General features: G+C 39.1%; 1 protein-coding gene across 1 annotated transcript in view; it reads right to left on the bottom strand.

The window, feature by feature from the left end:
- The window catches only part of PCP4 (Purkinje cell protein 4), a 50,785-nt gene that overhangs the window by 15,755 nt on the left and 12,573 nt on the right, over positions 1 to 22,457 (bottom strand). The window contains exon 2 of the mRNA XM_074858374.1: positions 15,346 to 15,397. Within this exon, the coding sequence (XP_074714475.1) occupies positions 15,346 to 15,397 (52 nt within the window). The remainder of the gene's footprint in view (positions 1 to 15,345; positions 15,398 to 22,457) is intronic.

The raw sequence follows: 22,457 nt of genomic DNA, 5'->3' as shown, positions 1-22,457 counted from the left end.
AAGACTTGTCTTTCTAAACATTTATAACTTGGCCAGTTTTGAAGATAGAAAAGTCACATCCCAGATGGCAAATCTTACATTTCTGTTCAAAATTACAAAGGCTCAGAACAGTCAAAAAAAGGCCACCAGAAATTGTTTTTAATTGCTAGACATTCTTGCATTTTGTTCAAGCCTCATTTTTGGAAACAACTGGAATGACTTTGCTGAACCCTTCCAAAATAATTCTGCTTGAGGCAAGCAATCAACATGACAAATTTCAGCCTAAGCAATTGGATTTTGGCAAGCCTGTCTACAACTGAAAAGGGAGCTCTGTTAATTGGCCTTGCCATCAGTGCAGATTGTAATAAAGAAAATAAGTGTATATAATATGAGTAAAAGAATGTAAACTAAATGAAGTAAAAGTTATGGATAGCTGGAAAATCTTTAAAAGGGGTCAAAACCAGAGTGTGAATATTCCTGTGCTGGTGTTTTGAGAGTTGCCAACGATTTCTTGCAGTTTTAACCTCAAAAAAAATAGAAAATAGTTGAGTCACTTAAAATGATTACAATCAAAGCTCTCCCTTATACATTGTGTTTGAGGATTTCTCTAGCACTTAATTCTGCAACTCATTTAAAACTTCTCTAGAAAACGTTTTCCCCTGTGTGAATTTAAGCATTGACAGGCACTTTAAGTTCTGTTTGGATTTACAGACTTGTCAGATTGTTGATAAAGCTGATCAGCATCTTAGCTGACACACAGTTGACCAACCTCAGATCATTACTCCAGCCTGTGTTTTCTAATCCATATAGATTAATTTTTCTTTCCCTTGTTTCTGAGGATTACAAGCCCCATGAGTTTATAAGGTCAGCATCTAGAAGAAGGACTAGAAATTTCATGCATTTCCTCTGCATCAGAAAACACAAGCTGGGTTAGTGCAATGAAGCATTTAAGTTAGGACTTAAATCCCTGACACCACAAGTGTTGGCATATACAGAATGCACAGTATACAGCACAGCCAGAACGAGTCTGTGCACTAACACCCACCTCATTTTATTTACTGCTCAAATTTTAGACCTGAATGTAAACAGAACCAATTAAATACTTTTTTCTTCTCTTTTGCTCAGGAAACCCAATATTTACTCCTCTCTTCCCAAGCTAATAAGGTGGACAGAGAGAACAATTAAAAGCCTTGTTTCCAAACCCACTATCCTAAAGACTGCTTTGTCTTTCTTAAATGTGGTGCTCTTCCACAGATGTTTCTTTGCTGTCTGCTCACCTGGCCCTTCCTTAAATCCTGTCTGAGAAAAAGTGTTTTGCAAGACTGGAGAGAAATGAGAGACCTTGGGTGGGGGTCAGCCATGACTCCAAATTAGAGCATTAATCAGTAACCTTTTGGTGAATGTATACTCTTTAGTAAAGACCTGGACTGGAACTTTGCCTAGGAAAATAAGAGGAGGGAAAGTTAGGCAGAGGGAGTAGTAGCATCTAACTGTGCTGAAGAGACACAAAATTCTCTGGGGAAGGAAAAAGAATGAAGAGTGAGATAGAAACAGCATGAGGGAGACGGTAAGAAAGCAAGCCAGAGAAGCAACTGCTTGTGGAAAAGATGAAAGGAAAACTTCAGGTTTTGTGAAGATGGGAAGAAAGTATGGAATAGCTAACCCAACCCATTATAGCAGCCTGGCCTCCCTGGCAGAAAGGACCAGTAGATTGGAATCACCCCAGAGCATCCCACTGCATGTGCTTCATCCCACTCTCACGGGCACACTCACTTGTTGCTTGTGAGAATAAGGGGTTTCACTGTCAGAAAACTATCTACTTCTATGAAACAATGACTGGTTAAAAGCTTCAGTATAGTGAATGCATCTCGGGCCTTGTGTAAGCCAGCAGAAATCAAAGCCAGCATAGCTATGGCAATTTGCACCACTTGAGGACCTGAGTGTTTTCTGTTGCTTGCCTCAGTCTGTGAAACCTCTTCTGACTAGCAATAACCAGAACAACTTTTTAACCAAATCAGACTTTCTCCTGAAGCAAGCTACTGGGGGGGGGGGGGAAAGTGTAGAACACCTTTTCTTGAACTACCTGAACTGAAAGTCTACATTGCTTCGTTTTGTTTTCTGGCATGCTTTCTCAAGCTTATCAACCATTCTGTCACACCCAGACAGCATCACTTACAACAACAAAAGTTATCCCTGACACTGGAAGAGGCAGCTGGCGGTTCTAGGCTGGGTCACTCACTATCTCTGCAATTATACTGAAATGTTAAGCTGTGATGAACAGAAGTGGAAGCTGTACTCAACCTCTTGCTGCTAGGACAGAAACCTCACAAACACACAGCAGAATAGAAGCAGCTGCTCTTTATCTCAGCTCAGGTTAATTAGATGCCAGTTTCTATTCTGCAAGTTCAGTCAAGAGATCTGCCCCTAAATATGCTTCATGGTACTATATAATCCTGGAGAAAACTACTTACAGGCATAGAAAATTACTGTGATGTCCTAGGAGTTGTGTGAAGCTAGGGTCAGATTTACGGTAGTTATAAAACCTTTCCATGCCAAGTTTCAAGTAAATTTGGATCTATTTATACTTTGGAGAGGAAAACAATAACTTCTTAGTGATCTCGCAGAGTACCACTCCAAAATAATGGCAGTTGTGGATGTGCTTACATTTGGGTTCATTAAAACCTGAGACTTAGAACCAAATGGAGTGGGAGTTACAAACTCACACAGAGAGATATATGGAAGAGAAACTATAAAGAAGCATTAGTATCCCTAGATGCAGCTTTCTTCACTGATTTTTTTTTTTGGGTGCAGCATTTTCTACTGCAAGAAGAAAGAGAACTAATAAAAGAATATAAGTATTCTAATTCCAACTCACTCTGGACCTCAGCCAGTTCACCATGTAGTAGGGAAAATTCTAATGTTAGCAGCAGTAATCTTCTTAAGATGATGAATAAAAATCTACACTAATTCTGCTGCATCTGAGAACAGCCTCTAGATTGCATTGTTCACAAGGTCTGCCTGTGGCATGGGAGGAATGGAGAGAATAGCCAAAAATTAGTTTCCTTTTGATGTTCTTGGTGTAATGGAATGGTTTTTAAGCTGAGAGACCTCCAGAGGACTCCATCCAATGATTCAGTCTCACTTTTTATTTATGTGGTCCCTCATTTAAAAACCATAAATACTTAAACAGCAGTTTTGACACTTTTCTCTGGCATAGTTTCAAAGAGATCCAGCAGTCAGTGCAGATTAGGTCCAAACCTCCCGGACATGGGTGGAACAGCTCCAAGTCTTGCACCGGGTCCTACTGTGCATATGACATGGGCCTGTCTGCCAGTGTGCTAAGTATATACAGTATTGTTTATGGATCCTTAATCTCCACATTTCTTTCCACTGAGGCCTAGAAGAGCTATTTCTTTCTCTTGAATTTTACAGAGAAAGGAACTTAAGCCAAAGGCTTAAGTTTGTCTGAGATGAGACAAAATCATTCTGATGGATAGAATGATGACTCATGACTGATTGGCAAAGCCTGTGTCTGTGCCCTCCACTGACAGCATCTATCACCCATTGATAAAAAGGTTCAAACCGACCTATCTTCCATTTGCCTTCTTACCTTCTTGGCTAAAAGCAGCCAGGAATGGTTTTTTCCAGCTTCTCCTAGGCAGCACAACATGTCTTTGCCTCCCAGAGGCAGTCCTCACAAGAGATACACAGAGTTTAGCTACAAATAGATTCATTGTAAAGATCACCAAGAAATTTTTGCTAGTGAAAAATACAGGTGTCTGCTTTATGAACAAAATCATTAGATGAGATAATACACCTGTGCTTTGCACTGTCTGCTAGCAATTAGTCCGCTGGCCAACCAAGAGGTAGCTGCTTCAGGATGCCAACCAGCCTTGAATCCAGCTGCCTCAGCTCTGTCTAGACATTCATCCCTATGTGGGTTCTGGCTCCTGGTTATTTGAGGTGAAGAGAGGAATCTGATTCTCATCTGTGCTGTATAAACAACAATCTGTATAAGCCAGGATGGGGGTATATGCACTTCCATCATACCCCCAGATGGCACCCAAACATAACTGGAGGTCTGGTATTATATGTGCATCCACATCCTTTCTCAAAGGTACCACACCTGATAACATTCAACTCTGAAATCAGTCTAAGGCCAGAAGAATAAGCATATCTTGAAGTTTTATTAATCTCTCTCCTCCTACCCTTCTGTTTAGCTGTACCACATCTGCCACAAAACAGAACCCAGCCCAGAATTTTCTCCATAGCCAATTCTTGCTTCCTGTCAGAAACTGCTCTGTCTATAAGGACCTCAGCTCCAAATTAAGGTGCTACCAGTTTTAATGAGAATTATTTTATGAACACTGAAATAGAAAGTTATGAGTAAAAATCATTTACATACAATAACACAGCATTGTTTAGCTGGAGAAAATGGTCCCTATATAAAGCAGGCAGAATGAACAGAACAAGCCCTTAAAATAAACCTACAGAAGGAAAGGCTAATCAAAGCTTCAACCTCAGAATACTGAAGTCACAATGCACTGGAAGTCAATGCACCACCACTGTGCAATAAAACAAAAGGTGTTCAGGTGAGGGACTCTGTCCTACACATTGTGTTTGAAAGAGCGCTATTGCAACACATTCTCAGAAAGGAGTGCTTCTGAAGAACCTATGAAAGTAGGAACAGGAACCACCTAGAGTGAAAAGTCCATTAGCAATCCAAAAGGCTAACTCTTAGCTGCCTGTATGAGATCTGTAACTTAAATTAGAGACTGCAGAGCCAGGATAGCTACTGTTGGATTAGTACAGACACATAATGAATCCCAAAATCCCACAATTGTTTTTTCTGGGTATTAGCCTGATTTTAATTAGTTTCTGCTAGTGAATACATTTGTACATGTCCATTTTTTATTGGCAGCTTTTAGAGGAGCTAGCAAATTGGTCACTGTGGAGTACCAGTGTTTCACTAAAACCGAACAAATAATTAATGCTTTCCCCACCTAGAGTCAACCAGCAGTCTCAGGGATTTTTAGGTATAAATTAGAATGAAAGATGAGATGGTCAAAATACAGTTAGCGTACTCGTTCATCAGCCATGATTAAACAATGTTACTGTGAGACACTTACAGAAGTGCTGAGAGCTGAGTTGTCTCTGGACTACCCACAGTATCTCCCAGGAGCTGCCAGAGCACCCTGCCCTATTTTCCACTGTGACTCTTGAAATGCCTTTTCCATATCTGGTGCTATCCAAGTTTCTTCTTTTCTTGAGAATTCCTCCTTGGAAAAGATGTATTTTTCTCAGTCCTTCCTATTCATAACCCAGTATGATCTGGGGAAAAAGTGAACCAATATCAAGTGTGCTTGACCAAAGCAAATGCTTTCATCAGATCCAGTATCCTAGCTAACAAAGACCTCAAGCCAGGAAATATTTGAATGTTTTCACATCCAATTTCCATACAGAAAATGGCTGGAAGAGCTGTCATGAAGTGGCCAGGATCAACCAGATCTAAGTAAGGATGGAGCTGCTTGAGATGGGATTAAGGAGAAATTAAATGCCCAGGTCTAAAATTGACTTTCTGAAAAAAACCTGTTGAGTATCCACTTAATTGAGATATACAGGCTCTAGACTTTTATTTTAGTATTTGATAGAGTTGAGCGAATCAGAAGCCGTTTTATACCTAAATCAGGTTAGGATCTATAAACACCAGGCCCTCCGGAGAAGCTCATCTGATAAGGATCATGTCACAAAAGAATACATTTCTCAGTACTGACAATAAATGGAGTTTTAGGTGTCTCACACAGATGTATACCAATACAGCCAGGCAAGAGGAATTTCACCCCTAACCTATAGAGAGGGACAGAGTTTACTATTATTAATCCTAACAGCTCCTGTTCAGCATAGTAACCCAAGATACATGTGGGCTGAAGTCCCACTTTGAGACACCCCTCTCATATTGTACAGGCAACCTAGGCACTTTACATAAGGTCCTAAAATCCACCCTGAGCACTGGGACTGAAGGTGCAGTGTCATGCTTGTTCATGTTGTAGCATCTAATTCCTTTTTTGCAGCCTTAACTGCTCTTTGTTCTGGTCACTAGTTCAGCTAAGAACCAAATTTTAATCATGTCAGTAACATTCCCACTGTTCTAAATTCTAGCGCCTGCTTACACAAGGGAGCTTGATAACACCAAATTACAAGCTAATTTTGGAGCATCGAGCTAAGTGCATTAAGACAGCTGTGTGATATAAATTAAAATCTTAAAAACCCTCAGAAAAAAATGATTAATCGTTTACCAAATTACTAACAGACAAGGAACTCTTAAATGGAAAAGCATTTTTATTTCATTTACAAAACCAAGACTTCTGGAAAAGAAAAATAACATAACAAAAGCCTACCATATGAAGTAAGGCAGATAGTGTGTACAGTCATGAAAAGCCATGTTTCCACAACAGTAAATCCTGGTAACCACTGTTGTGCATTGATTGTGTTCCTCTTTCATTTCTCAATTAAAAAACATGCTGCTGAGCAACATCCACCTCTTGCAGCCTTTTAATCACCTCTTATTAGCATCTGGGAACATGTAGAGATAGATCTGCAACTTGTGCAAGTCACTCCATCTTGATGGATTTCCAATGTAAATATGCTAGCTTACATACGCCATTGACTCCAGTTCTGATACAGCCCCAAACCATCCTTGATGATGTAGGGACATGTTCATTTCAGAGGTAGCATTATTGGTTTTACTACAGTTATCTAGGGACTGGCTTGACCAGTGTCCTTCATTTGGGTTCCTACCAGCAGGAAAGCACAACTAAACGTTCCTCTCCTCATAGTGTTGAGGACAGCATGGTTTCAAATGAGGGCACATTTGTGGAAGCAAGCCTCTGTCAGCTACATGTCAGTCATGGAAAGAAGTCATCCTCCCTGGTGCAGAGTCAGGCAGCACACTGATAATTACAGACTGAGTTCCAAAAGAAATATGGCACTTGTCAAGGGCATAATTTCAGTTCTGCTTTCTCATTAACACCTGACAGGAACTCCAGCATAGTTATGAGTCATCTAAAAAGCAAAACCCACCAGCACCACCAAAGCTTTATTATTATTTTTTGCTTAATTTACAACTAACTATTTTTCTTAGTGACCTAGCCCAGTCTTTACAGACCAGCTTCTCAAAGGATTAGCTCTCCTACCACCTTTCAGGTGTTCAAATGCCAATTGAATTAGGCACCTCCTAAGTGCCAGAATCCCAATGCTGCAGGAAGCTGTATCCAAATCACTTTGTCATTGTTGACAGGACAAAGAAACTGAGACAAAATCCTACCAAACAGGGAAGTCATAGTTGTCAGCTAAGAGCAGAAACTAGGAGTCAGAAAGCCAAAACCAGAGTGTAACATGCCACAGTCAATGCACATATCAAAAAACCCAAGGACAAAGGAGCATGTCAAGATACCCATGGGTATCCTGCAGAGACTTGGGTCTCAGACTTAAATGGTGCTCCTTCTACCTTTAGTTTTTACAGACTCCATTCTTTCAGGCAATTTCACTGCTCCTCCACATTCCCACTGAACCTGGTTTGCCTGACAATACAGTAAGCTTGGGGGAGGGGGTGAGGGTATGCGCACAATCTAACACAGCAGGACTAGCAGGACTGTGATCCTCTATTAACTATTGAAACTAAGTTACAAGTTACATGATGATTTCCATGGGCTGCTTCAAATCTCAATACTCAGGAATCCGGCAGCTCTGCTGATTTTTACCATCTGCAAAGGAGCAGACTTTATGAGTGACCATGTAAGTATATATACTTATATACATGTGTTCATTTCTGACATTTTTGAGTGGACTCAATTTGAGGGCATTACATGAGCAGGCACACAAGTCTCCCAAGTTGTATGCAGGCACTATGTGCAAAACAAAGATCCCATAAATTAATCAAGTTATTCTTGTATCAGGCTGGAAAGAAAGAGATGGACTGGGGCAAAAAATGTTATTGTTATCTCTATTTTTAAATACTTGGAAGACACTCAATTACTATGGTGGTAAGGACCATATAAGTACCTAGACAGATTCATTTGTAGCAGGAGTGTTATGTGTGAGGGTTTTTTCATCTCAAAGGTGCCAGCTAGCTGGGACCTCTCCCTCTAAGAGGAAAAAAAAGAGGGAGAAGTATATTTTGAAGTAATTTTGTATTTTTAAAGTCCTTAGAAAGTGAGTTTAAAAAGCTGAAATTGTTCTTCTATGGTTGTGCTGTTCTGCTTTGTTTTTTTTCCCTATGGGACTCCTTCATTTAATTTGCTCTCCTGGTACTCCATCAGATAGGATACCATTCTTTTCCCCTTCAGTGCAGTCCCAGGGAAGAAAAAACCCAAAACAACATGCAAGAAAAAGCTGCATAAGTAACATTATATATCAATGTACACACAGACACCCTACATGTGCATAATGCTATATTCATTGTGTCAGTAGATGGACTTATTTGGTAGTCATGAGAGTAGTTATAAATGATACACAAAAAAACTCACAGGGAATTCCAAAGACAGGACATTGACCAGACTACATGAGCACTGCTGGCTCTGCTAATTGACAAAACTTTTAATACAATGCTTTTTTTTTTTTTAAGACTTCTGCCTAAACATTTAAAAATGCAAGCTTCTCATTACCAGATGAAATGCAGCAGTAACGCACAGTATCAAACCTGACCTGTCAGATAACAGAAGAATAAGAACAGTATCTGCTCTCTTACAAGTATTACTTCAGTTCAGATTAGGTCTATTCATTACTTCCAACTCCACCCAAGGATCCTCTCCATAAAACCAGACGACCACTGCATGTGTACAGACACACATGGTAGTAGGAGAATTTTCAGTTCAGATTGTGTCTACTTTATTTCAAACACACATAAAAATAATTGCTTTGAAAGTTTTTGTTGCTAGATGAACATCAAAAGTTATTGATATGAAAAATTATTTGTGAACAATCCTTGTCATCATTGCCCCAAACAAACACACAATATTCCTCTGGAGGACTTATCCCTGGCCTCAAGAAATGGAAAGTCACCTAGGAGAGGAATTGAAGTTCACATATAATTCCCCTCTCTTCCTTTCATCATCCTCTCTAGGGAAGATCTGTGGACAATGAGTGCCTTGTTATTAAATGCTCAATCTGTCATTAGCTGAGACATGCTGGCTGCCTGAAGAGGTGAACGGACTCCTTGATAAACAGACCAGTCTGGGCAAAGGAAGAGACAGAGGCCAGGAGGGGACCCAAGGCATATTTGGTTTTGTTCTGGGTAAACTTTGTGTAGCTGTCCCTAAGAAAGTGCCAGAAATGAAACTCAGCAGGTAAGGTTGCCTGCAGTATTTTTTGCCATGCATAGCTGTGCCTGACCATGGGATTTGACTAGAACTGTTTACTTTGAATTTTTCTCCTAACTCATCTGAAACACTCTCAGCAACAGATCATGGTGTTGAGTTCACACAGGATTTTTACACCTTCCTCTGAGCCTGAGCGATCTGTACATGACCAAATACAACTTATGTAACTGTGCTGAGGGTTCAAACACTTTTGTATTTAGGCTTTGTGAAGGTGTTGTGTTATTTGATGGTTGCGTATACGTCTATGAATGTTGCTGAGACAGACTTCCTATTTTAAGAGATGGGGCATGAAGTACAGCAAATAATTCGCATCTCACTTCCTAAATCCCCACTAGCACCAGCTAGGTTGTATGAGATAGGACAGAATTTGGCTCTGGATATAGATTGAAAGAAATGGAAGAGAGACTGCATTACTGATTGGGAGATCATATTCCATGAAACACCACTTTCAAGGTGTCCTGGTTTAACCAGGGTAGGGTTAAGTTTCCCCAGCAGTAGGGCGGGGGGGCTCTAGCCGGGTTATTCAGATACCATGGAAAAAGAGAATTTTAGCAAAACACCAGAGTAAAAAGAGACAAGAGGGCAAGATAATTTTCCTCCCAACATTCAACCTAATACCCAGGAAAACTTAGTATTAGTTTCATACAGTACTCCCCATTCTAACTTCTGATTAGTGCTGTGGGGTTGAAATACCAGAGCAGCGGTCTGAAAGGGCTGGGGGTTTTTTTTACATTGATTCAGCAGTTGCTTGCAATACCTATTTCATCTTTTGCCACGCAAGCAATGTTTTGTGGGAAAGAAAATGCACAAGGCATTGAAATGCTACAGCTCAGTCACTGTCCTTTCCTGTGACTAATGAACATGACCTCTAGACCTGGGCAGATACAGTAAACCATGTTCCATGAGATCCTTTGAATGTTTATACAAGTTAGCCTTGTGCGTTCCCTCCCTTCTCAAAGTCTTTTTTCCACAAGTGAGTTTATTTGTAGGGCTGTTGCCAAAACCAGTACATTTTTACATAGTCATTGGAGAATATTAGTGGAAAATTAATTTCGAGTTCTTAAACAGATATTTATATTAGACCATACTACAATAATGATTCTGGCCTCTAGCCAGGAATTAAAGCTCTATTAAGCTAAGCACTTTGCTTAAATAACTATGAAGATGATTATTCACTGTTGGACCTAGCAAGATTCTGAATGCAGTGTGCACAGAGTGCAGAATTTTCCAAATTCCTTGAGTAGATTAAGTGGGTGAATGGACTATGGATAACACTGCAAGATGCATATCCCTCCAACAGGAAAGCTTACTAGAGAGATATCTTATTCTACCATGCATGATTGTTTTACAATTCTTTATCATTACTGTTAATATTTTCTAGAAGCATTCAGATTTAAGCGAGTTTAGATGACTCCATTTTAGATGCAAAAGATAAGAATTTACTTTAACTCTCCTGTTTCTTTATCCTTATGTAAAGGCATCCCATGGTGTACTGTATGGAGAGGAGGAAATGCAGAGCATTTATTCATTTATAGTTTTCCTACCACCCCAAAGCAGAGATCATACACTGACAAGACAAATGCTCAAGAATCAGTAGAAACTGAGAAGGGCTTCACTTTCTCAGTACAGCTGACCATCTTGCCATGACTGTGTAGGCCTAATCTACAAGTTGATGCAAAACCTATTCACTTTCATTTCACTCAGACCCAGGAAGTTATAGAATTCATCACATAAAAACACATTTTGTTACTATAAATATTCATATTCCTATACGATAAATCTGATATTCTGAGAAAATTACTAATAACAATTAACAATCACATGCCTTACATATTTTAAGAAAGGGTAAGCTCTATTAATAGGAAAAAGTGTGATTCTAAATTTGAAGACAGAAATAATTGATTCTGATGCAATTATTTCCCTGCCAGTAGTGCTAGGCTGTAAAGAGTAGATTACACAATACCAGCTTGCAAATTACATAGCAAAAAACCACAGGGTAATGTTAAACAGAATGAGAAGTGACAAGTGTTAACCTACGAAGGAACTTTGTGACACTGCCAAGGTAGTAAGAATAGTAAGGTAGAAACATCTAGGCCAGATTAACCAAACCAGGTGAGCAAAAAGAAAATCATAGTTTCTTATCCCACACTATTAGACCAAGTCAGATTTATATAGGAGGGGGTGCATGGGGACAGTACTGCTGTCTTCCCTTTGGATTTTCTACCATAGAGCATTATATAACAGTTTACAAGTTAAGTTCATAATTGCATACACAAATGTCTTGGCTTCCACGTAGGCTAAGGTCCTTCAAGACCCAATGATGTTATGGCAGCTACAGTTACATGGCTCCTACATACAATGAGTTCTTTTTCTACAGGTACTTCTGTATGCATAGTATTACTGCTAATTATTAGGGTGGTGTTTCTTTAAAAATAGTTATTTGACCAGTTTTCACCCAGGAAAACTAGTTTATGTAATTTACTCTCAACAATATTTTTGTTCTTCACACTCTGACAATAGAATGAAGTTACATAGACTTCTCTGACAGCAATATAGTATGTTTTGGGTGGAAAAGCTGCTCAGTATTATACAGTGTCCACTGAAGCTATCAGGATCTCTTCCATTGACTTCAGTAGCCATTAACATACCATGAGAGCACACTGTAAGGCAATAGTCACTCTTCCTTAGGAAGACATGAATCACCATCTGATTTTGATCATAACCTCTGAAAGGGTAAACTACAACTCGTTTAAAAGGTCGAGACAAATGTCATCTAGAGTTTGACCAGCATTCACAAAGGTCACTGAAGGTTAACAGTAAAACTCTCAGTGTGAGTAAAAGTTACTCCAACATGAGTGATTATTCAGTACTGATAATACTGATACAGCTTCCAAGAACTACCAGGCTTATTGCTGCATAAAACCCAAGGAGATATAGTGGTATATAGTATAGAAAATATAGTGGAGAGGAATCCTATCTGCTAATGACCAATGGTCTGAAAGAGAAGAGGAAGCTTTGTCCCTCATACCTTACCACCTAGCAGTCTGGAAGACTATTCAGGAAGGCATCTGAAGGAAGATAACTGCTGATGAATGAAGGTCCCATGTAGGTACAACAGTCCATTCATCAATGTGACAACAGTACAGTTTGTGTGGGATTTTCTTCTCCCATTATCACAAACTCTTGTACTGTGACCTATCACCGCTCTGCACTGCAGGCTTTTCTGAAGCTCAGTCTTTTCCATTGTTCATCCCCCTGAGTCAACAAAAGCAAGGTTGCTAGAGCAGGGCAGTGCCAGTTCAGTAGACATTGGGACTGAGCCTGCATTTTGTGTGTGATAAAATCCTCCACTGGAAGGGAGGCTAGCTAAGAGAGACCACTGCTGTGGTGGTAGGAACTAAATACAACTAAGGATATAATGTTGCTATCTAAGGAAGGTCAAACAAGAGCATGCATTCGTAAGTGTCTAACAAAACCATCACTACTATAAAAGGAATCTTCAGAGATTGTATTTCCCTGAATGCTTTACAGTGACAGCAACACCATACATGTCTTCAAAGAGGAAGAACGCCGATTACCATGCTCAATAGTTTTCTCCTGTTTTGAGCCAGCCTAGAGACAGGCACAAAATTCATTTCTACAAACAATGCACTAACAACATGTGACCTATAGCTGTGTCTCCACTGTGTGAATCAAAAGCCCTGAAAACAGCTAAGCATCATTATTTGTTGTTAGGGATGGTTTTTAGCACCTTTTTCTGATCTTGTAATCAAGGGCAAGGACAGTGACCAGACTATTTTGCCTTTGCAAACGTTTTCATAGCATGAATTTTTTTAACAAGATGAAAGATTTTTGGTTTCTCCCCCACCTTTTCAACAAGAGGGAAAAATTTCCTTTTGACAGGGAAACAAACATCTGAAGAGGCTGATAAGAGCTACAATGAAAATTTAAGACATGGACATACTGCAGACTTCTGGCCAAAAACATGTAACAGGATTTCTATTGTGCATGTAGGTTTACAGCACACCCCAATTTTGAGAGGAATAAATCACTTCTGCTTGAGTTCTAACTACACAGAGCTAATAAGGACAAAGAGCTATACATTTTCGCTTCTTTGAGTTAGAATTCAACCTCAGGTTCAAAGTTCTGATTCTGCTTTACTTTCATGCAAGCATGTGGATTGGGAAGATCAGAAGATTCTTCCATCTCCCCACTGTTCCTCATTTTTACGTAGGAGAGTTTTTTTGTTTTAATTTCATTACAAAAAATAATTGGTATCCATTTGTCTAAGATTAACTGTGCATCCGCCTGTTTATATGATGCCTAAAACTAAACTACAGCTAGATTCATATATATTTGTGAATTAATGATGCAGTCCCTTCTCACTCAAAATTCCCTTTGAGAAAAAAATAATTTGTTTTTTAAAAGGCTGCAGGATCAGTAAATCTAAGATAAACTTGACAACTCCCCAATTTTATTTGGGAACAAATTCAAGGCAAATGAGCTCAGTTCATAATGTGCTCAAACAGTAAAGAGAAAAACATGCTTCCCATGCTGCCCGAATGGCTGACAATTTTGCTTGCTTTCCTTTCCTGTTAACCTGAGAATGCAAATGGCTTTGCTGTCAGGGTACATTTGTTCCCACTAATTCAAGACACTATAACAAGCCAAAATATTTATTTCTTTTTTCCACTCTAATTTGTGTTTTATCATAGTGGGAACATCGTCTACAGATTTCATTTACTGTAACATTATGCAAACAGCCCTTATGGGAAAGTCACCTCTCTGTAACAGGAAAACTAAGCATAAAGAAGTCTCTTAATGTTTTAGGATGTGTTGCCTCAAAGGGCCCAAAAATTCTGTACAGGCGAACGCATGAAGGCCAAAATGCATATCTTAAATAACTGCTCAAATATCCCATCTCAGAAAACCCTTGGCTTTTCAAAGACGACACTTAACATTCTTCCTGCTTTTTTAGTAGATGGGATGGACTACCAGAATATATTCTTTTAATTAGAACTGGATGAACAAACAGAAGCAGACAGCATATTTATATAGTTCAATCCTCAACCTGTTCATGAGTGTCTACAAACTGATGCTGCCTCATCAGCTGGGTATATAATAAAGCTGATCAAAATGTCTTCCTTTAAAAAAATGTTTCTGATGGTATTTTAATCAAGTGATCATTTGTATATAAAGCATTTCTGCCTCCTATAGAAAATAAAATGAGATTTCAGCTAAAATACAATTGCTGTTTTCACTGAAAATTCAGTTTGACTTTCTTCAGAAACAAACAAAAAAAAAATCAACATTTTCCAATCAGAATTGTTTGTGCCACTTAAGGGGCAGAAATTGATTCCGGCAAGCCCCTTTGTTAAAGTCTGAAAAACAATGACTCACCCCTTAGAGCAGTGGAGCATGAGTCCCAATTTGCTCATGTAGAGTGCCAAAGTTCAGAGCCTATTTGCCATATGGTCTATGCATAGCCTATCTCTAGCAACGCTCAACTGAGCTCTATGCAAGTGGCTTCTAACTTCGGTATCTTAGTTATGGGCCTAAAATCAGGTGGGATGAATCAGACCACAGAAGCTATGTTTACAAGCAAGTCCTTTGTAATTAGTTTACTTTTGTCCACCTTCCCCATTCACATAGCAGCTGCTCATAATACTTAACCTAGTCTCTTGGTGTCCTTTACATACATACATAACACTGTCTTGTTCTATCCTCATTTGTATCTGTATTAACTTCTACAGAGCCCCTTGGTTTACCACAGTACGAGCTCAGAATAAGGTCTCTACTTTAGGAAATGATTTGAATGTACAAATATTAAAGAAAACAACGTCACTGAAGCCCTTCCAGCTTTTAAAACACATTCAAAAGTTAAGATCTGAAGCCAAGGCCACGCTACCTGACATCTATCATTACAATAAAAAAATTTTGACTCAATTTGACTCAATATTCTCCATCAAGAAATACAGTCTACCCTTACCATTCTCACCAGATGCCTTGTCTTTTCCATTTGTAGCTCCGGTTCCTTGTCTCTGTTAGGGGAAAAAACCCAAAGCAAGTGGTTAGAACAAACTTAAATGTGCATTTTTCTCTTGAAATTACTAGCAGTTACTGCCTGATTTCTCCTCGATACCTTGGATAGTCATTCACTCTCATGCAGTGTTGCTCTGAAACACTACCAGTCAGAACAGGAATGCTTAGTACCATTTAGGTTCAGCTGTATGTGTGCAACTGTATATAATTATCACATTAGTGATGGGATATGCATAATCAAGTTTCCAGCAGTGCAAGGGTATGAGCTACAGTAGGACATTCTTCAGGTCCCTGTTGTGCCTCCATTTCCCTGATTCTCTGACCTGACTTTGGCCAGAAGACTCATCTTTCCACTTTGGCCACAAGTGGAGATGGAACTTCCCACTTCAATTCACTCTGACCAAGGAATAGCCTCATGACTTTCCATGAAACAAACTGATTTAAGTCATTCTACTAAGTAACACTTGGCAAACACCAGTGCAATCCAAATAAATATTCGCAGTGGCAGGGCTGTACTAGTGTGATTACACTACTAGGTAGCTTTCTAGCTTAGGAATGGTCACTATGAAAGTTATGCTGCATCCCCCAGAGGGAGCATCTCACAGGTGGAAGTAAGGTACTTTAAGTATGGCAAAACTTCATCTTTATTATGCAAAATTATTTGTACTTGGGTGTATTACTGAAATAGACTAAATAATTCCTCCTCTAAGGTTGTACATGTAAAAAAACTAGAAGTATTAAATTCAGTGAATAAATACAGCTGCATTCAGCCAGAGGCAGCACATCCTCAGGAAAGTTAACAGCTACAGTAGCACTGCAAACCAAATCATTTGTACCAAAATATGGACAGTCATGTTGATTCACTTAAGAAAATTCATACAGGCATACTTATCTGAAGGTATTTACTCTAGAATATCTGGTTAAAGCCTTCTCTACTGCTCTGGTTTCTGTCCATCTCCCACAGCAGCAGTATTTTCAGGGTCTTCTGCTTATATGGAGCTACTCACAATGTAAGTACAAAACCTTCATGTGTACTCTTAGCTCCTATTATAGAAGCCAGAGGGAAAATAAAGCTCTTCAAATGCCCCAGGAGAATACAGAAGAGCTCATATGGTCTATCATGCATCCACATGTCAATGGTGGGGTTTCTAGTCTTCTCTGTGGCAGACTTCAGTGCATATATCTCTGCTCTACTGGCTCTGCTCATCTTCACTCCGTGCAATGAGACAGAGCATCCCTAGAGAAAACAACTGAGTCTATAACCACAGATACAGTCTCCCCATATGATGGAAATATATTTATTTCTCCCTGGAGCCTCAGAGCTAAAATAGGAGGGAACTTGACCCATAACAAAGGATGGAATTCTAAAGGGATAAACATCTTTTACAAAAGTGTAAGTTACCAACAGCCAGAAATCCATAAATCCACCCACCAACCAGTTTTGCTAGATATTAACCTTTATGTCTTTATTTAAGGTTCAGTTAATATTTCCATATTTCAATCCACACTTGAAGCTAGATTTCAGTGTTAATTTACTGGGACCTCTCAAGAACACAAATACTGGATTTTTCCCCATCTATAAAATCATAACTATTGCTTTTTCCTCCCCTGTTTATTTTTAAATGCTTCTTCAAGTTATCTTATTTCCTGAGCATTTCAGGCTGTGCTACTTAGTCTTTATGAAAGCTTCTTTTTCCTCCCTAGGCTACACCTGTCAGGTTGGTCTGCTATTGATGGAGTGCTGGAATATGGTTCCACACATTTATTTTGTATCTCAGGATTTCCCCTCAGGGAGGAGAGAAAGTTGTCAAAGAAAACAAATAAAAACTTAGCTTTGGTCAATGAAGTTTTTTCTGTTCATGAGATCAAGATTTTTTCTTTAAGTCTGAAATCAGTCTAAGTATCTACAGCCATTCGTTTGATTGGTGACCGCTGAACATATACAGAATGAAGCCTGAAAGTCTGCCAACAAGCTTTGATAGTCTTTCCTTCAGTTATATACATGTTTTGATTATAAGCACTGTGCTGTCTTCTAAGTGAGTGCAATGGATTTGAAAGTGAAAATCAGTTTCCCATTAACAAGGCATTGTAACTTATAAAAAAGCTATATAGTGTCATCATCCACCTGCAGAGCCTTTAGCCTTTGATTTCAATACATTCAGTGGACCTATTTTTTTAAACATTTTCAAGACGCTGATATTATTAGGAGCTGGAACTTCTTGCTTCTTTCATCACCTTTCATGATGCTACCACAGGCTCCAAAAAGCTTAGCTTTATGTCCTTCAGAGCACAAGAGGACTAAACATGAGGAAGAGTTACTAGAGGTATTTTCAGGAAGCGATGGATGAAAGCCCTCCAAAAGCTGGTATAACAGGTATTTTGCCCAGATGCAATAGATCAAATTAAAATCTGTGAAATACAGGAAAATATTAATTTCTGGGGTTTGTTTTTAAAAAGGAAATCCCTAAGTTGTTGACCATATTTTACAAGATAAAAGCAGTCTAATGCTTTGTTTCGTATAACTTGTAGCTAGCTTCCTTCATTCAAAGATTGCTTCTAAAATTCTCCAGCATTTTAAGGCAAGCAGTAGGACAAAAACATTGAATAAGCTTTCCACTAGGCATCGAAGAAGAAACATCGAGCCAAAGTGAACACGAGTGCAAAACTGTAATGATTATACAGTAAAACAGGATAAACAGTTTTGTTGCTATGTTGCGTGGGAGGAAACAGTTTATGACTGCTTGGGGCTATATTAATTTTTAACTCAGTGGTTTTAAAGAACATCAAAGGCACATCATTAAAAATGTCTCCAAAAATCAAAGTCACTCCCAATTTGTCAGAAAAGGAAGGAAAAAGGACTACTGCCATATGTCCAAAATCCCAGTAAGAAAAGACCAGGTTCACTTTCCTGTTAAATTCTCAGTGCTATACACAGCAGCTAGTTAATGTGGTATGTAAAACTGTACTAAATTAGTCCCCTAGGTGTACAAACCAAGGTCAAAAGTAAATTTGCAGCCCAGAGGACTTTTCAAGAAGAATGTTAAATTACTGCAGCAGCTTTTCTACTCATTCTTCTCACCCCTCCTGCACCCCCAAGCCTAATTTTTGCCTTTAATCTTACATTCTATTCTTGCCTTGGAATAGCCTGACCTTTTCAGTTATGCTTCCAATTAGCACCTCAGTGTTAGGGATTGTAGCCAGGTGTTGATTACAGAATTTTTGAGGGCAGAGAGGTTGTTTGTTTTTCAATGAGCCACAGAAGCCCCAAGATCAGGGACACAAAGCTGCCAGAAAGTTCTGACAAATGAGCCCTTACAGTAATGACATTATTCTGCTTCTTCATCTCAGTGCAGGGCCAACAAGGTACAGCAGACTGTATCCCAGTAAGGCAGTGCCTGCAAATTTTCAAAAATATATTATTTCTACAACAAAGAATGAAAGAGCATCCAAGGGTAGAATTAAAAGAATAGAAAAGGTTGAGAGTTTTTGTAAAGTGAATAGCAGAAAGTCAGTGTAGACTTGGATTGGGACAAAAATGTCATTTCATTGACATATGAAATGTTATTAGGATGTTCTGTACTGATTGACAAGTCTGTGCATAAGCTTTTCTTAAGCCTTGTTTTGTAATTAAGTCCATCCCTAACAAAAGGCATTACATGTGTGACAGAAGGAAATACATGCTTGTACAATGCAGCACAAAAATGGCTGTGGGTCAGCCAGCTGTGTGCCAAATAAGCCTTTGTTCTGGACTATCACCTGTTCTCTATACAAAATTTTCTCTGTAAGACATATAAATTGACACAAACTAAACTATTTCATAAGCACCTTATTTCACAGCCTTCTGCTTTAATTAAAGAGTTTAGCTGCTTTAGCCTTAAAATGAAAAAAGTACTGAAAAATACATTTTACAAATTTATAAAGTTTATAACCTTTCTGCAAATGAAAATGTCACTGTAAATATCTGCTTAAGAACTTTCCATGTTTTCCAAGCAAGAAAAGCTTCTTAGTCAACAGCAGAATGATCAGGAGCAACAGCAATTTCTACCTGCTGTTTTCAGGACGAGATACTTACTGTACAGTTCCTCACTTAGGACAATTAGGGTTGACTTTATCCAGGTACAATGTAAGAAAAAGTTTTAAAAGGCTGATCTTTAGTGTTGGTTGATCTTTGAAGACACTGAAGTAAGCCTCAGTTGAGGTTCATTAGACTATAGGCATCAGTACGATTCCAAAGCATACTTCTTCCATATCCACTACTGTCTGAAGATTGATAGTATGTTTTTTTAGTTTCCCCTAGGTGGAATTTCTAGGGCATTTCATTAGCATGCATGCTTCCTACAAACTAAAGAATGAATTAGACAAATCTAGATTAAAAACACAGAACTATGAAAAAACAGACTATCAAATGTGGGACCTACATACTACATAATTCACTGTCTCCATTTCCATGTCCCTCCTGTCCAAGCATATTATATGCAACTCCCCTGGTTCTAAGAATCCAAAGTTTTCCATGCTTTTTAACAGCAAGTATAATTTTTGCTATTGAAAAAGAACAGAAATATATTCACTTTAAAAACAAGCATGGGCATTGAGGGAAACATCAGCTACTGTCAGTAGATCAATACATTATGTGTACATGCCACTTGACAATAATTATGCAATGAGGCAATATCCTGAGCCAACTGAAATCAATGGGAATTTTGCAATTGTTTCTCTTTCATGCTCTAGTGAAGAGCACAAGCTATGTCAGAAACTAAATGAAGAGCCAAAATCTAAGTAGGGGCAAGAACCAAGCAGCTATGACCTGGGATGAGTGTATACACTCTGCAGAATTCAGGACTTCAATGTGATTAATTAGGTTAAACTTTTCTTTACTGCAGACTTCTGTTTCACTATGTTTGATAACCTCTTTCTAGTGTCATGTATTGACTTGAAACTATAGCACTCAGCATTTCACACTTTTAAGTGTGAAAAACTTTACTCTTAACCACAACACAGAAAGAAGGACAAAATATATTACCATGTTTAAGATAAAAAGTTAAGAGCAGCAAAAATGATGTTGCTGTGACAAAGATTCCTGTTTGCTGAAGCTGCAAGGGGTACCTGGCCTCTAAGTACTGGGACTGGAATTTTAGCACCGCTGTTTTTTTGAAGTTATGCATCAAAAAGCAAGAATATGAACAGCTGGGAGAAAGTATACTGCTGGAAAGCCACGCACAAATTCTGCCATTTCACTCATTCTCTCCTATTATAATTCTTCACAAAATTGGTCTGCAATACAGCCAGATGGCAAACCCCAAACCAACTTCTGTAATGTACAGACAGGTTCATTCACATCACTAACAGCTAGTCACCTAAAGCACATCTGCAGACAGAACTGAAGAATCCCAGAGAGAAGCTTGAATGTAGTAATGAAAATCACGTTAGAAGCTACACAAGCAAACTTTCCTCCCTGGTCTATTTGTCCCTCCTTTACAAGTTACTCCATTTTTTCCCCCCCACATTTTTATAGACATGATACTGAATATTTAAGAGATGAAAGTGACCTTCAAAGCCCACATTTAAGGTAATTGCATCAGGTACAGAACATCTAGCCAATATTTTGTCTGAAAGATGGGTACATTTCATAATGTGTCCATTACTTCTGTCTTACACATCATTGTAAGAAATTGCAGACCACATTTTCTGGGCAACTGACAGAAAGGAAAAATGCTTATCAACATATACTTCAGTACAAAGGAGTCCACTCCTGGTTATGAACAAACTTACATTTCTGGTAGAAGTAGCTTTCCGGAGACTACCACTTTTCCCTGGCTGTTCTCACCCTAGGATCTCAGTTCTTCAGGATATGGCCTCTACTCTCACCTATGTAGCACCTTCTCTGCATGCTCCTTTACACAAAAGGAGTTTTCTATAGCCACTTTTCTGGCTGTCTTGCACTTCCAGGGAAGCATAATATTGCCAGAGCAAGAGTGCCAGAATCCATCTTTCAATACTGGCTGTCAAAATTAAACGATCCCTGGCACTGTGACAATTTCTGTCATTATCTTCATGGGTCAAGCAGTGTTCTACTTGACTAGCTCTCGATGGTCCTTAATTTTGTTAAGGCTCTCCTATAACTATTTTAATAAATTAAAACTCCACAGGTGGGATGGGATTCAAACTGCAGTGGCTAAAAGTTGGCACAGTGACCAGCATTGGTTTTCTATGACTTCTGCACTCACTGAAGGCACATGAGTATGCACACACATGCACATTGTCATCCTAGAAACCACAGTAGTGTTTGTCAGAAATTAACAACAAGGCTGTGGATAACTACAGATTATTTTCCTTCTAGACACTGTGGATCAGTGCCTGGCTCTTACTATCACAATGATCTGGGCAAGATACAATCTCTTTGCAATTTCCTTTCATCCTTTTATATAGAACACAACCTGGACCTCAGGATTCATATCCTTGCATCTTTGACTTTTACACTGGTGCAAATTAAGCCTCAAACACTACTTTCAAATGCAGAAGGAAAGCAGTATATTCAAGGTATAGCTGTCCATACAAGCTGCAGCCTGTGTGAGAAGCAGACAATTTATCAGGTTGACTGCTGATGTACTACTTGCTGCATTTCCCCAGGAAGGAGGACATGCAGGTTTAGGTACTGCTTAGTCAGGGTGAACCCACAGATCCCATGAGACAGCACAGGGAGGCATGCTAGTGGAAGGCCCTGGCCCTCCTGCTGATTCACTGGACAACCAGGCACAGAAAAACCAATTGAAGGAGTAACCTTGAAGCCGAGGCTTCTCAGGGTAGTTGAAAAACAGGGTTTCAGTCCCTGCTCCAGGGTTGGGGGTTTTTTGCAGTGTGGTCATTGTCCATGTAAAACACAGATTTTGTTTACACATGTATGCAAAAATGCTACTCCATGCAATGGGCAGAGTGCCTTAATCACAGGGTTGCTCACAGAGCTCGGGGCATTTGCCTCAATTTAAGAGGTGTGATTTGTTCACTTTTGTCCAGACAGAGCTTTTGGCTTGAAGTCAGTCCTCAGAACAGGCACTCCGGAGC

Source organism: Strix uralensis, chromosome 2 (genome assembly GCF_047716275.1).
Source record: "Strix uralensis isolate ZFMK-TIS-50842 chromosome 2, bStrUra1, whole genome shotgun sequence".
In the NCBI taxonomy this organism is placed as follows: Eukaryota; Metazoa; Chordata; class Aves; order Strigiformes; family Strigidae; genus Strix; species Strix uralensis.
The sequence above is the reverse complement of the archived record's forward strand: the minus strand, read 5'-3'. Positions and strand labels throughout refer to the sequence as shown.